Here is a 15,687-nt window from a genome sequence, read left to right as displayed (position 1 = left end):
AAAGCGATCCGCATTAAATTTAGCACTCTCACAGTAGCCAACTATGGGAAAGTATAAATCTAAAATGGTACAAATTGAAATTGGACTAAAGGGATTTTCTCTATGTGAATTTGAATTTAAGAAATTGAACATGGGCCTTATGGGGTTTTTTGTCGCCATGGCATTATTTGCAAGATAATAATAATAAAAAGGTAAACAAAAGATTCTTAACATATGCTAGTTAATGAATTGAATATAACCTAGCACATTATAAATACAGAACAAAAGGGAAGAAGAATAAGAACAAGATTAATATTGTTGAGCATAAATTAGTGCAAAATGAATAACCAAATAGGGTCGCTGGAATTAGGCTAATGCACCATTGAATTCAGATACTCCAAATAGTCATTCCATTTATGTTAACCAAATATACCATTGACTTTGGATTTTACAAGAAGAGATCACATTTACAATAAACAGATGAAGCTTTGACTTTGGAAAAGTATTAGATTAATATGCTAGCAGACAACTGCATTGTACACTTAGTTAATTATTACTCTGGTTTTGTCAATCTCATAAGCCTCAACATGAGTAGTTTGGTTAACCGCTTCAAGTAAACTACCCTTATCACGGTGCCAGTCACCCAGTTTCTTTCAATTGAGTTTAAGTTATCTTAGTGAATGGAATATAGAGCCTTTATTCATCTTAGATATACTTTGGGTACCTTTAAAAACATCAAATGGTTTAAATACCTTAGCACTGGTCTTTCTTGAGTGTTACTGAGAGTTTCGGTCCTTAGAGAACAATTGATCAAACTCAGCAACAATTTTCAAAATTTGGACAGTGTAAAAAATGAATATTAAAAAAATATCAACTGCTTGTTACCTGAGCCTTGCCTACTGGTTGGTGTAATTATCTATATTGTGATTTAATGTTAAAATACAAGTCATACCAACAAACAGGTGTCCCCACATCTCAGATCGCCAAGCACCTATTACTGACCTTCTGCAGTAAGTTACTGAGTTCTAATAAAAAATAACCTTTAGACAAATTCAAGACAACTCTTTGAAATTCAGATTAAAAAAATATAATTTTAACAATCTATTAAATAAGACGTACAATTCCGTATGTACAATTGAAACACTTTCCACGACCAACCCTAAGCTAAATGAAACCAAAGCAGTAGATTCACAATATTTAATTACATAGACAAAGGCAGAAACCTACTTAACAACACTACAGTTGAGCCTAGAGTGGATGGGGTTGCGGAGGAAAGGAGTCTCTTCAATGACAGTCTGTAGTTTACGTTTGAGTGCCGCAGGGGTGGCGAGCAGAGGGGCCCAAATCTCCCTGGTTTTGAGCACAGCCGCTTTTAACAGCTGCGACTCTGACGTCTTGTATTGTGGCAGCCGATCTTTGGACAGCTCTGTAGTGACGTCCATTGACAGTGGCTTGGGTCTGTTAACTGGAACAAAGGAGAATTTACAATCACAATATTACCTACTGTTCACATTTAACTAAAATACAAGTGCAACTGTATGGAGTTAAAGGTGTTAAATAGCAACATAAAAAACAATTAATCATTTTATACCCAATGTTAAGAGAACTAGTATTGCAATTAAAACTGTATGTAACCTCAATTATCTGTTGGAAGGAGGAAAACACCATGGTCAAAACATAGAGGATATTCTGTATCAGATAACCATAAAAGCATTAAATGAAGGCAGTTAAAAAAATTACTATGAATAAACAGGTGACTTATATAGGCTTACCTCCGTCAGTAGTCCAAAATTGTGTCTTTTTCAACTAATGTTGTTCAAAGCTTACATGTTTCGTTGCACTGCAACATCGTCAGAGCTTTTTGTCAAAAACATCAAATGATTTACACATAAAACAAAACACGGAACACGAAACATTTAAACACGTAATAACACGATAGCGCTATCGACACGGCACGGCAGCGGTTGTAGGTAGACTGGACACGGGTTAAGTAACTTCGTCCCGTCCTTCTCTGTTATCATCTCGGTGGTCAGCTGTTCCAGATGAGATAACGGTGTTGAAGAGGGAGTGGGACTTGAATTGTAGTTTATCATTGAGGATGTATTCCTTGTGTTCTTCGTTTACGTTCATTTTATATATCTCATACTCCTCAAGTGTGTCCAACTTATTACCTTTCCCGCAAAAATGTAGAACTTCCAAGCCGTTCTTAATATCACTCATTGAGTGATTACAATCTACAAGATGTTGAGCAAACGCAGATTTTTGTTTATGGTGTTTAGGATCTGGTCGGTGTTCTTTATATCGTGTTTGAAAGGCACGACCTGTTTGTCCTATGTATTTGCTAGGACAATCCGGACAAGATATCCTATACACGCCGGTCTTATCTACTTTGTCACCTATCTCAACTTTATTTGCCAACACGTTCCTGGTACGGTTTGTGGTTCTGAAGGCTAGTTCAATGCCTTGTTTAGCGAGTTCTTTCTTTAATGCGTGTTGGATAGTGTGACTATATTCCACGCAGACATATTTTTTCTTCTCTGAGCTGTCAATCTTCACACCTTGTTTGTTTTTATGTTTTTTGATGAGCCTATCTACCAAACCGCTTTTATAACCATTGACTGTAGCTATATGTTTTATAATTTTGTATTCAATCTCATAATTTACTGCATTTAACGGAACTGTTAACATCCTATGGACCAATGAATTAAATGCTGACATTTTTTGAGAATATGGGTGGTATGAAGTATTGTGGATAGTTTGTGCAGAAGTAGTTGGTTTCCTGTAGATGCTATAATCGAAACTGTCAACATTCTTCCTTATGGTTAAATCTAAAAAATGTATGCAGTTCGATTCTTCTGTTTCAAGTGTGAATTCTAATTTTGGTGCTATTTGATTTAAATATTTGAGGAGGAGGTTTAATTGTCTCTTGTTGCCATCAAACAATACAATGGTGTCATCCACATATCTATAGTACATGAGTATTTTATCTTTATATTTGTTTTTATCTGAAAATATGTTATTATTTATACAATGTCAAATGAGGCAAGAGATTGGTGCAAAAATGCACCAATCTCTTGCCTCATTTGACATTGTAAACCTCTATACCAATGTCCCATTGAAAACCACATTGGACATCGTTCATGACAACCTAAATAAACATTCAAACTTACTACCTGAAGCAATAAATGAAATGTTACAACTATTAACTGAAGTACTCCGTCAAAACTATTTTACTTTTAATGGTAAATATTATTTACAGAACGACGGCCTTGCTATGGGATCGCCACTATCAAGTATCTTATCTGATATCTACTTGAATCACGTTGAAAATAATAACATATTTTCAGATAAAAACAAATATAAAGATAAAATACTCATGTACTATAGATATGTGGATGACACCATTGTATTGTTTGATGGCAACAAGAGACAATTAAACCTCCTCCTCAAATATTTAAATCAAATAGAACCAAAATTAGAATTCACACTTGAAACAGAAGAATCGAACTGCATACATTTTTTAGATTTAACCATAAGGAAGAATGTTGACAGTTTCGATTATAGCATCTACAGGAAACCAACTACTTCTGCACAAACTATCCACAATACTTCATACCACCCATATTCTCAAAAAATGTCAGCATTTAATTCATTGGTCCATAGGATGTTAACAGTTCCGTTAAATGCAGTAAATTATGAGATTGAATACAAAATTATAAAACATATAGCTACAGTCAATGGTTATAAAAGCGGTTTGGTAGATAGGCTCATCAAAAAACATAAAAACAAACAAGGTGTGAAGATTGACAGCTCAGAGAAGAAAAAATATGTCTGCGTGGAATATAGTCACACTATCCAACACACATTAAAGAAAGAACTCGCTAAACAAGGCATTGAACTAGCCTTCAGAACCACAAACCGTACCAGGAACGTGTTGGCAAATAAAGTTGAGATAGGTGACAAAGTAGATAAGACCGGCGTGTATAGGATATCTTGTCCGGATTGTCCTAGCAAATACATAGGACAAACAGGTCGTGCCTTTCAAACACGATATAAAGAACACCGACCAGATCCTAAACACCATAAACAAAAATCTGCGTTTGCTCAACATCTTGTAGATTGTAATCACTCAATGAGTGATATTAAGAACGGCTTGGAAGTTCTACATTTTTGCGGGAAAGGTAATAAGTTGGACACACTTGAGGAGTATGAGATATATAAAATGAACGTAAACGAAGAACACAAGGAATACATCCTCAATGATAAACTACAATTCAAGTCCCACTCCCTCTTCAACACCGTTATCTCATCTGGAACAGCTGACCACCGAGATGATAACAGAGAAGGACGGGACGAAGTTACTTAACCCGTGTCCAGTCTACCTACAACCGCTGCCGTGCCGTGTCGATAGCGCTATCGTGTTATTACGTGTTTAAATGTTTCGTGTTCCGTGTTTTGTTTTATGTGTAAATCATTTGATGTTTTTGACAAAAAGCTCTGACGATGTTGCAGTGCAACGAAACATGTAAGCTTTGAACAACATTAGTTGAAAAAGACACAATTTTGGACTACTGACGGAGGTAAGCCTATATAAGTCATTATTCGTAGTCCAGGGGCTATCAGAATAAATAATATGAATAAACAGGTCCTGAAATTTTAGAATTTATTGGAAAAAAAGGAATGAATACAACAATGTTCAGTTATGTTATGTTTTTGTATGTTTTATATTTATGTTAGGGCGTGTGACGATGATGACATATATTAGCGACCATGGAAAATCTTGCCAGTATGGTGACAATGTTGCCTCCGCAATTGAGGGATATCTTCTTGATAGTTCCGTGAACCCTACATGAGATGTTTACAATTTGGTCGTATTGCTTTTTCAGTTTTTTTTTTTACTTCGCTGTTACTACTTGGGAAATAACTGCTCCTCTTATTCCTTTCTCGGTGAGCATAAATTGGTCATAATCTACAAGTAAATCTAACCTGTCACCTTTAAACACACCAAAGTCTCAAGATGACTTCCCATACAAAACAATTTAAAAACAACTCTTGCAGCTTGTCCAAAACTTTTCAAGTGAACTTACCTGAACTGTGTCAATAAAGAGTTATCTTGTAGTTAGTAAGTTTATTCTAATGGTGTGAACCAATTGAAAGGTTGGTAAATTTTATGAAGGTTTTTATTTGTTCACACCGAAACGTATCTTTAGTTGTAAAATCAATAACATAATAAAGGCCCTAGGTGATGCTTGACAATAAGATGCTGCACATACAAATTATGAAATAGACAAGCAATTAAGTTTAACTGAAATTTCCAGTTATACAGACTTTTCTACCACTTGATTGAAAATAATTATTTTCACCTATATAATTAACTAGCTGTAACCCGCGGGCTTTGCCCCGTTTAACTTCCTAATTTTCAAGATGATCTCGTTCGCATGGCTCAATCATGACCTGACGTCCTGGTTGAAGTTTGTTCGCTACGCTCACTCACTTTTTGGTTGAAGTTTGTTCGCTACGCTCACTCACTTTTTGGTTGAAGTTCGTTCGCTACGCTCACTCACTTTTAGGTTGCAAATTAGCTGTTGTCATAAATGTAAAAGTAATAATAGTGTTGCACCCTGTTGGTAATCCTTGTAACTTTAATGCTATTGAACATCATAGAACAGAACCAACTTGTTTTATTGAAACAGCTGTTAAGATTCATTAATTCCATTTAAATATGAGTACTCATAAGGTTAACATGGGAAACTCCAGAGCCACTGGGGCGGAGCCCAGAGGTCGGGGGGTAAAATCCTTTCTTAGTGAGCATCTACTTCTACCCAAAAGGAAGATGCCTGCCAAGTTTCAGGTTCCTAGGTCTTATGGTTTCTGAGATTTCGTGATGAGTAAGTAAGTGGTATTTGAGCTTTATATATATAGATAATGTTTCAAATCGAAAGACATAGATTCAAATCAAACTTTTTTAATCAAATCGTTGTATCGAATTGAAAAATCTTTGCTGCTTTGCACACGTAAACTTACTGCGTGTCCATGAGCAGTGCTTCTCTCTATGACAGTAGTCAGCCAAGTCACGCGTGATGGAGGGAAGACCCTTAGTCACGGAGTTGATAATCATGTCTCTAGTGGTCACAGTTTTTGTTGTAGGCCCCCCGCTGTTGCCCCGTGTACCAAAAGTCTTGCGGGCAGCAGGAGCAGGAGATAGCCCCATGCCCCGCCGTACACCGAGAGCACTGTGCAGCTTCTCATTCACATCTATAGCTTCCACATACCTGGACAAACGTGGATGGGAATATTTTAGTAAAGAACTCACTTGAGCCAGATAAAGTTTTACAACTTGATATTTTTATTTATAAATATTTGTTGAGCAGGTAAAAAAATGGGTTTGATGAAGATACATCTTAGCTTTTGACAACGACCAATGACCAATGTCAGTAAACCTCAGAGTCAATGTAAGACACAACAAAAATTGCTAAAATTATCGAATTCTAACAGTTCTATAAAGTATGTTGATCAGTATAGAAATAACTTTAATTAGTTTAGGAATAAAAATAACCTAAATAAATAGCTAGAGTGAACCAATCTATCTATATATTAATAGGCAAGCATGTTTCTTTAAAACCTTTTTTCTCAGCTTGTGTGCATCGCAGGGGAAATCTACGCATACTGTTAGAAAGATATTTGCCTGTAGATGTGCAGAATCCCTTTATAAATTAAAATAGGCTAAAAAATAAGCACAAAAAACTAATTTGAAAACTTCAAAAAATTAACATGGACCAACTGCGTTGCCATGATGGTGACGAAATAACAACAACATGTAAACAGAAAATCAAAACAAATGGAAGAAATCCCAATCACATGTTTTATTTACAGTGTGGGGAGAAAATAGAGAAGTCTGTACATTAATTATTTTTGGTCGAGTTTCGACCACAGGACGACCACTAGTTAAATTTAAATTACTAAAATAAATTGAAATATTTACATTAATTAACATAAAAAATATATCAAAATTAGCTACAATAAGCAGTTAAAGGTCTTTTATCAACTTATGCTAATTCCATTTGCTCATATTTGAAATATATAGGGGCATGTTTTTTCAAGTAACCAAAGGAAAAAATCATTGATTCAAGTTGTTTTAGTTAAAAATTGGTTTGTATTTTTGCATAGTATTATCTCTAGATTAACAGATTTTCCGTTTGCCTTTTTTTATGTATTACCGGCAGGTATTAAATTAGGAAAAAATGAAAAACTGTAAATAGCCTACTACTTGTTTCTGAACCATAGTAAAATAGTTTGGACTGCAGGTTCTGTAAAAAAAATAAATTTTGGATAGCTATCTTGTAAATCTATGTTATAAAAAAAAAAACTTTTGAAAATAATAAGAAAAAGTCATGAAAACCATAAAATAACTCACCTTGACCTCGATAACAAATAGAATACTCGCAAGTCATCTGCCTTTGGATGGGATGTTTTTTGCAAGAAGGTCATAAAGGCCTCTTCTTCAGAAGGGGTCAGTGCCAACTTGAATATGACATTCAGCTTGTTCATTTTCACACAGCCTGTAATGTGTAATGGAAACTATCAGAAAAGTATCTACAAACTTTAAAAAATAAAACTTTAAGTTGCAGAATTGAAGGAGGCAACTATATAAAACATCCCACTTCAAAGATTCATTCGTTGTGACATCGATAGTGCAGTCATGTAGGTGTGTACAACACATTAATTTGTTTTTATTCTGTACCAAATAAAAACAGTAGCATACTTTGTCATCCCTAGAGGTGCTAACTATCAGTGTAGTTAAAAATTGCATAGTTTGATGAAACTTGTAATAAGTTGGTATGTTGCTAGCAAACTGTATAGTGTCTTGAACTTTGGAGCAAGAGGGATGTGTTTCTTCCATGGCCTATCCATAGAAGATTTGGATCACTTTTTTCTTAAAAGCGTATGTTATTTCTTCATTAGTAAAGTATCTTGTAAACACTTATAAAACATTTCACTAGTTATATATGTGAGGTTAAATAAACACAAATTAAATACAAACAACACATTTGCCACAAAACAGAATCAAGCATTTTAAATTCATACCTTTGAAAAATTGGTCCAGCAACTCAGCCGACATTGATTGGTGATGCCTTTGGAATTGGAACGCCTCATGAATAAGGTCGTTGACCAAGAGTAGTGTCATTTCCATTCTGGGAACATATTTTAAAGTCTGATCAATTGCAGTTTTAACATTTAACGCAAATAAATAAAGGATAGGAAAGAGTAAAATACTAAAAGAACCTTTATGTGGCCCCTAGTAGGAATTAATTTGTGTTTAGGTTAGGGAAACAAATTTGAAGCAGCTCACTTGGGAGCAATTAAAAAAAATGCACCATTAGGGCCAAATTCAAATTCTATCAGACAAAATATAATTATCTGTAAAAACAATAGGTACTAATTTTGAAGCTGTATAAAGCCAGCTTTACAATCCTTTACAACCTAAGTTGTTATGTCACTGTGCATTTGTAAAGTAACTGTGTTGTAACCTGATGTCCTGGGGCTCGGTGGGCGTCCGTCTGCGTGTGGTGAAGTAATGTAGAGCCAGTTTATATTCTCCCACTGCTGCCAACAGACACAACACTGTGCGATGTTGGTACACCTGCAGATCTTCCTTGTACACACAACTGTCTAGCAGCAGGTCCACACCTGACTGTAACATAATAATGGCAATCAAATTAAAATATTTAACTAAATTTAAACATTTATCAATTCTTAATGGGCGCAAAAAGAAATTCTTTTGAATGGTCGCTAAAAGATTTTTAGCTTGGTTAAAAACTTACAGTAGGCCTACATCAGTATCGTAATGTTGTTGGGAGTAATTAAAATCGTGACTCTATTGTAGTTATTTTCATTAAATCCAAAGCCAATTATCTCATTATTAATTAATCTCCTCACCTTTATTCTACTTTGTTTTGATCAAATAAATTGACAATTTAACAGTCTAGAAGTTTTTTGTGGATATCAACCAACTTAAAAGGTCCCTTAACACTTAGACTAAAATTACTCAAATAAATCAACAATAAGTGTATATGATTGAGATCAAATGTGAAACTTGTCTAACCTTATATTGCTTGTGGTCAAGATACCAGAAGGCTTCCACTATCTTGCTTTGACTCTCGGTTAGCCCAAAGTCAGTTGGGAATTTCAGCAAGTTGTGTCTTATGGATTCACTGGCCCTATAACATACATACATAATTTTCCTACAATTGTTGTTAGTTGAAATATTAATCTATAATGTGGGATGGACTGTTCCTTGAATTCAGGTAAGACCCTAAAAATCTTCTTCTTTTTTTGTATAGTCTGAGAGCAATAAATAGAGACACCACCACATTATTTTTGCACATCTAAAGCTGTCACAGAGTACTATAATTAAGTTTAAACAACCAAAATTTATTAAAAAAGCAAAATAAAGAAAAGAAAATCAATGTGTTTAAAACAGTTCACATAGATTTAAACATGGAGTGGGTCAGCTACGCTAATACGGTTTTCACTACAGTTCAATTAATTGTCCTCTGTTTCAGTTTACTTGTGTGTAGAATGCATTTGGAACACAAATCAGTCTACTCTAATCTTAACTCACCATGTAGTACCAGAACCCTTAAAACACTCCTTTACTTTTTAAATTACTTTTGACTACATCAGAGACAAAATCTAAATTTTAAAGTCAAAGTACCAATCGGTCTTAACAAAAAGCAGGTACAGAAATAAGTCAAACGTTCTTTTTAGCACTTTCACGAGAGTTGCAAGGATATTTGACGCAACCTACATGGAACAAAGAGATAATATTCGTGGCATGTCTAATAAAAGACATATTCTGCACGGTGAACGTGGAATTGATAAGTTATGTTGTTTGTTGGGGTTCACCACATAGACCTACCCTAGGGAGCAGACAACGTGAGCGATGTCCAGCAAGAAGTAGGTGACGATGAAGTGTTTGACGTCGGAGGACACGTTGCGTATGAGGTACGTGCGCAGCAGACTCTGTACGGAGGCTGGCGGATACTTGCCCAGAGTGGCGGAGCTCCCCTCCCTCTCCCACTGATCAGTGACCTTAGCCCCCGCCTCCTGGGCAATCACTGCGTCAATCAGCAGCAGTCCGGCGGGGGACGGATCTTGCAAAGCCTTGGCCAGCTGATGGAGCTCTGCTCGTCTGTACATCAAGCACATGTCTATCAAGTGATGATGTTAATTTAGTTTCTAGTAATACAAGTGAACAAATTGTGTAGTAACTATGCAGTGGTTACGATTGACAAGTTTGGTTCTTGAATCATAAAAACCTTCAACACTGGTGGTGTCAAAGAATTAACAATTCTTGTAACTTGGTGCCTATGGATTTTGAGTGATTTCAAAATATTGGTTATTTCCTCCTACACATTTTTTATATAAATTTAACATTATTCGCGGAGAAACCATCATCTTCTTCCCCCATCGTTTTATTTCTATCCCAAAGATTAAAGAAATACCAAAGTTAATCGAATCCTGAAAAAATAAGACAATGGAGTGCTTATTTCCCAGTGCTTTGTGTTTTGGTTTAGACCCTACTTAAGGTCAGGTTTTAAATAAAGGCGAATCTCTCACTCACTATCTGTATGCAATAAATATCTCATGAGATGAATAGACAATTTCAATTTGCAAAAGATTGATTTCTTATGAATTACACTTAGTGCAGCTCTTTAAATAAAACATTTTGACATATAATAGATACAATACATTCTTTATACAAGTAGGCTAGGCCTAATTCTAAACTGGCATATAAATATATTGTCAAGTTCCTTTTTTCCTTCTCTCTCCTGATTTGGACTACTGAGTTTAACATATACCTAAAATTAACAATTAAAATAAAAGTCATAATCAAATCAAATCAAAAGTTCTTTATGCCCAGCACATGTGCACATTGATACATATAGTGTCAATCAATTACACCTAAGCTAACATTTCTCAATATATAAATTCATAAATAAATAAATATATAAATTTATAAATTCATTTCTAATACATTTCTCAATATATTTTCAGAATTTATCTTTTTTGGTATACATAAAATTTAGGGATGGACGGGTCCCGAAATTTCGGGAATTTTTCGGGAAAAAAATATTCCCGATTATCGGGACGGGATTACATTTTACTCGGGAATTTTTCGGGACGGGATTTGGTCCGATCGTCGGCGATTTTTCCGCTTCGCGAGTGCCGATAACGCCGTTATTGCGAGCGATAGGTCCGCGAACGCAGGAGACGAAGTCATTTCGACGATTACGCCGTGACCGCGGAGTCCTAGCGACGACCGCGCCGTGACCGCGAGTCATACTGACGATTGCGCCGTGACCGCGAGTCATGACGACGATCGCGCCGTGACCGCAAATCATGACGACGATCACGCCGTGACCGCGAGTCATGACGACGATCGTGCCGTGACCACGAGTCATGACGACGATCGCGCCGTGACCGTGGAGTCATACTGACAATGACCCCGTGACCGCGAGTCATGACGACGATCGCGCCGTGACCGCGAGTCATGACGACGATCACGCCGTGACCGCGAGTCATGACGACGATCGTGCCGTGACCGTGGAGTCAAAACGACGATAACTCCGTGACCGCGGAGTCATACCGACGATCGCGCCGTGACCGCGAGTCATACCGACGATCGTGCCGTGACCGCGAGTCATGACGACGATCGCGCCGTGACCGTGGAGTCATACCGACGATAACCCCGTGACCGCGAGTCATGACGACGATCGCGCCGTGACCGTGGAGTCATACTGACAATAACCCCGTGACCGCGAGTCATGACGACGATCGCGCCGTGACCGTGGAGTCATACTGACAATAACCCCGTGACCGCGAGTCATGACGACCATCGCGCCTTGACCGCGAGTCATGACGACGATCACGCCGTGACCGCGAGTCATACCGACGATCGTGCCGTGACCGCGAGTCATGACGACGATCACGCCCTGACCGTGGAGTCATACCGACGATAACCCCGTGACCGCGAAGTCATACCGACGATCGTGCCGTGACCGCGAGTCATGACGACGATCGCGCCGTGACCGTGGAGTCATACCGACGATCGTGCCGTGACCGCGAGTCATGACGACGATCGCGCCGTGACCGTGGAGTCATACTGACAATAACCCCGTGACCGCGAGTCATGACGACGATCGCGCCGTGACCGTGGAGTCATACTGACGATTGCGCCGTGACCGCGAGTCATGACGACGGTCGCGCCGTGACCGTGGAGTCATACTGACAATAACCCCGTGACCGCGAGTCATGACGACGATCGCGCCGTGACCGCGAGTCATGACGACGATCACGCCGTGACCGCGAGTCATGACGACGATCACGCCGTGACCCCGAGTCATGTCGACGATCGTGCCGTGACCGTGGAGTCATACCGACCATAACTCCGTGACCGCGGAGTCATACCGACGATCGCGCCGTGACCGCGAGTCATACCGACGATCGTGCCGTGACCGCGAGTCATGACGACGATCGCGCCGTGACCGTGGAGTCATACCGACGATAACTCCGTGACCGCGGAGTCATACCGACGATCGCGCCGTGACCGCGAGTCATACCGACGATCGCGCCGTGACCGCGAGTCATGACGACGATCGCGCCGTGACCGTGGAGTCATACCGACGATAACCCCGTGACCGCGAAGTCATACCGACGATCGCACCGTGACCGCGAGTCATGACGACGATCGTGCCGTGACCGTGAGTCATACAGACGATCACCCCGTGACCCGCGAGTCACAAGTTTCTATAGGTACCTGTAAATTGTTACCCATTTTTTGGTTTTTATAGATCAGTGCCACAAATGGTAAAAATTGATTTCGTATGTCTTTTTTGGTAACTGCAATACAGTACTTTCTTTTTATGCACAGAAAAAATCCCGTCCCGTCCCGTCCCGAAAATCGGGAAGGAAATAAAAATCCCGTCCCGTCCCGTCCCGAACTAAAAATTCAATCCCGTCCATCCCTAATAAAATTAGGCTAGGCCTAATTCTAAACTGGCATATAAATATATTGTCAAGTTCCATTTTTCCTTCTCTCTCCTGATTTGGACTACTGAGTTTAACATAAACCTAAAATTAACAATTAAAATAAAAGTCATAATATAATCAAATTAAATCAAAACTTCTTTATGTATTACATGCACATAGATACATATAGTGTCAATCAATTACACCTAAGCTAACATTTCTCAATATATAAATTCATAAATAAATAAATAAATATATAAATTTATAAATTCATTTCTAATACATTTCTCAATATATTTTCAGAATTTATCTTTTTTGGTATACATAAAGAATTTCTTTCCCGAATATGTTGTTTTTTCCGTAAAACTGTAATCTATGATGAGTTGGGATTATTTCATTTTTATGTCTTATACTTGTGGCAAATGGGCGATTTAGAACTTACTGCCTCATTTTTATAAATTAGTATTCAGTCATAGATGTATTGTCCATAAACTGTAAGGATTTTAAGATTTACAAAGTGTTCCTCTTTGGCTGATTGATCATAATTTAGTTTAAGAATAATTTTTATGGCTCTTTTTTGTTGACAAAGACTCACCTTGTAATAGTAGCGTTGATGATTTTATCAGTAAAGTAAGGAATACAGCCATTGATGCTGGATTCATTAGCATTGACTTCAGGAAGCACCTTATTCTGAATGCACCAGAAAATCGAGTCATAAAAAGCTGAAACCAAGTTGATGACGGTGTACTGTTGCTCAAAGTTTCCTGGAACCATAAAAACCTTTTATTAAAAAACAATACTGTGAAAAAAGCGATATCATGAAAAACACTACTGGTTTTAGCTTAGACTACTCAAAGTGTCTATGGATTCACCAGAATCGTGCGACACAAGATACTAGCCTACAATGCTCATGAAATAAAAGTATGTGCTCTAATCGCCAAGTCTACTCTGACTATGAATTTTCCAATCGTAAAGCAATATAAGTTGAGCAAGTAATAAAATCACAGTGTCCAGGGTTTCCCAGTATGTATTTTAAGAGACAGGTTAATCCAAACAAATATGTTTTTATTTCCTTTAGGTTGCTATTTGTTACACTAACCTTTGATGATACAATTGCTGTATTTCTCTAGGACCAAGCCGAACAGGTCTCTAAGTCTGTGGAACTGACAGATCATGTGATGGAAGATGCCTAAATCATTGGTATCCAATGCAGTGCCTGAGTAGTCGAACAGGGGTACACCTGTAACCAGTAGAATGTATTTTTAAGCTTTGTGTGTTTTAACGCCTTGGAATTTTTTATTACATTTATTAATAATATTTTTTATAATGCTGCTTAGTGCTTATACATAGAATTTAGTTTTCTTGTTTTGCAGACCTAGTTATTATATGATCATCACTCTAAGAAAACAATGTTTACCTTTGTGGCTAAGTAGTGGTTCAGGTTTGCTAAAAAAACAATTGATGTCTCAATAACTTTTTACATACAAAATTTTATCAAAAGCATCAATGCCAGCGCTTCATACTCACAAAGCCTATCGAGCCACTTCTTGTATCGCTGCACCCGATCCCAAGCCCAGCCTAACAAACTGGGCAATGTACAGCCTGCGACTGCGTGACTGCCGTCCGCCCAGTGTGCGACGCACTGTCGCAAGTACTGTGTCAACTCATGCTCCAACGCCACACACAACAGGTACGCTCTCTGGTCACTCTGCAACACAAACAACCAAGCATTGAGTATAGCCTGCATACACCCTTACGAGAAAAAAACCTAAACATGCCAAGAATTACAAGACTTCTGAAAAAGAATAGTACAGTCTGGCCAATGATTCTGTGTGCCTGGACGGGTTTATACTAGCCACGCTAAAACATACGGGTGCCGGTTATTGGCAGACCTAGGGGTAGGGTGAGTGAGTCACCCTGAGTAGCAAGACACAAATTTTTTCACAAAAGTATCCCCGCCAACATTATTACCAAGGCCCGACCAGTTCTAGCCGCACACACAGAAACTTTGGCCGAACTGTAATATACTGGAAATATCATTAGTGCATCAACATTGAGAATATTCGTACCCAATTTATGGTAACCCAAACAACTAGGTATTACCCTAACTGTTTGAAGTTTTTTTTCCAAATATAAATATCTGCTTGACTAACAAATTAAAACTCTATTAAATGGCCTACTCAAAACCTTTTTGAAAAATTTCAGTAGTCTAAATTAAAAAAAAATTAACTGTAATTAATACTTAACATAATGTAGGTATACATTTGTCCAACTCACACTCTGTAGTTTGGTAGGACTGCCTATGTCGACCAGCAGAGGTCTGAGGCCGGCTTGGGTGCACTGCTTGTAAAGGCAGGCAGGCAGCAGTAGACCACTAGGACCGGCCGCCGTCAGTGACTCCAAGGCCTGCTGCTGTACACCAACGTGGCTACATACCATCACCTGACTCTGATGCAACACCAGGCAATCTACACAACAATCAATACTGCAGTCTTTCAATTTACAATAGAACCTGAGGAAAACAACACGTCAGAATATTTTGATAAGCAGAGTTTACAAGATGAATGTTTCAATAGCAAAAAATGTGCAATGAACAAAAATATTTTTCAAAAAGAATATACTTAGATGAATATTTTAGAAAACACAACTGGTTTATAGAGCGGAGCAAAGCGAAGC

General features: G+C 38.0%; 1 protein-coding gene across 1 annotated transcript in view; it reads right to left on the bottom strand.

Annotated features, from left to right (window-relative positions):
• The window catches only part of LOC128991482 (uncharacterized), a 45,013-nt gene that overhangs the window by 16,951 nt on the left and 12,375 nt on the right, over positions 1–15,687 (bottom strand). The window contains exons 11-21 of the mRNA XM_054414395.1: positions 15,289–15,479; positions 14,539–14,719; positions 14,111–14,251; positions 13,607–13,775; positions 9,899–10,171; positions 9,083–9,197; positions 8,508–8,671; positions 8,065–8,171; positions 7,394–7,538; positions 6,004–6,251; positions 1,207–1,444 (exon numbers count right to left, since the gene is read on the bottom strand). Of these exons, the coding sequence (XP_054270370.1) occupies positions 1,207–1,444; positions 6,004–6,251; positions 7,394–7,538; positions 8,065–8,171; positions 8,508–8,671; positions 9,083–9,197; positions 9,899–10,171; positions 13,607–13,775; positions 14,111–14,251; positions 14,539–14,719; positions 15,289–15,479 (1,972 nt within the window). The remainder of the gene's footprint in view (positions 1–1,206; positions 1,445–6,003; positions 6,252–7,393; positions 7,539–8,064; positions 8,172–8,507; positions 8,672–9,082; positions 9,198–9,898; positions 10,172–13,606; positions 13,776–14,110; positions 14,252–14,538; positions 14,720–15,288; positions 15,480–15,687) is intronic.

Source organism: Macrosteles quadrilineatus, unplaced genomic scaffold (assembly GCF_028750875.1).
Source record: "Macrosteles quadrilineatus isolate MER2022 unplaced genomic scaffold, UCM_ALF_1.0 Scaffold_4__1_contigs__length_99947679, whole genome shotgun sequence".
Lineage (NCBI taxonomy): Eukaryota > Metazoa > Arthropoda > Insecta > Hemiptera > Cicadellidae > Macrosteles > Macrosteles quadrilineatus.
Note: the sequence above shows the minus strand (reverse complement) of the source record. Positions and strands in the feature narration are given on the sequence as shown.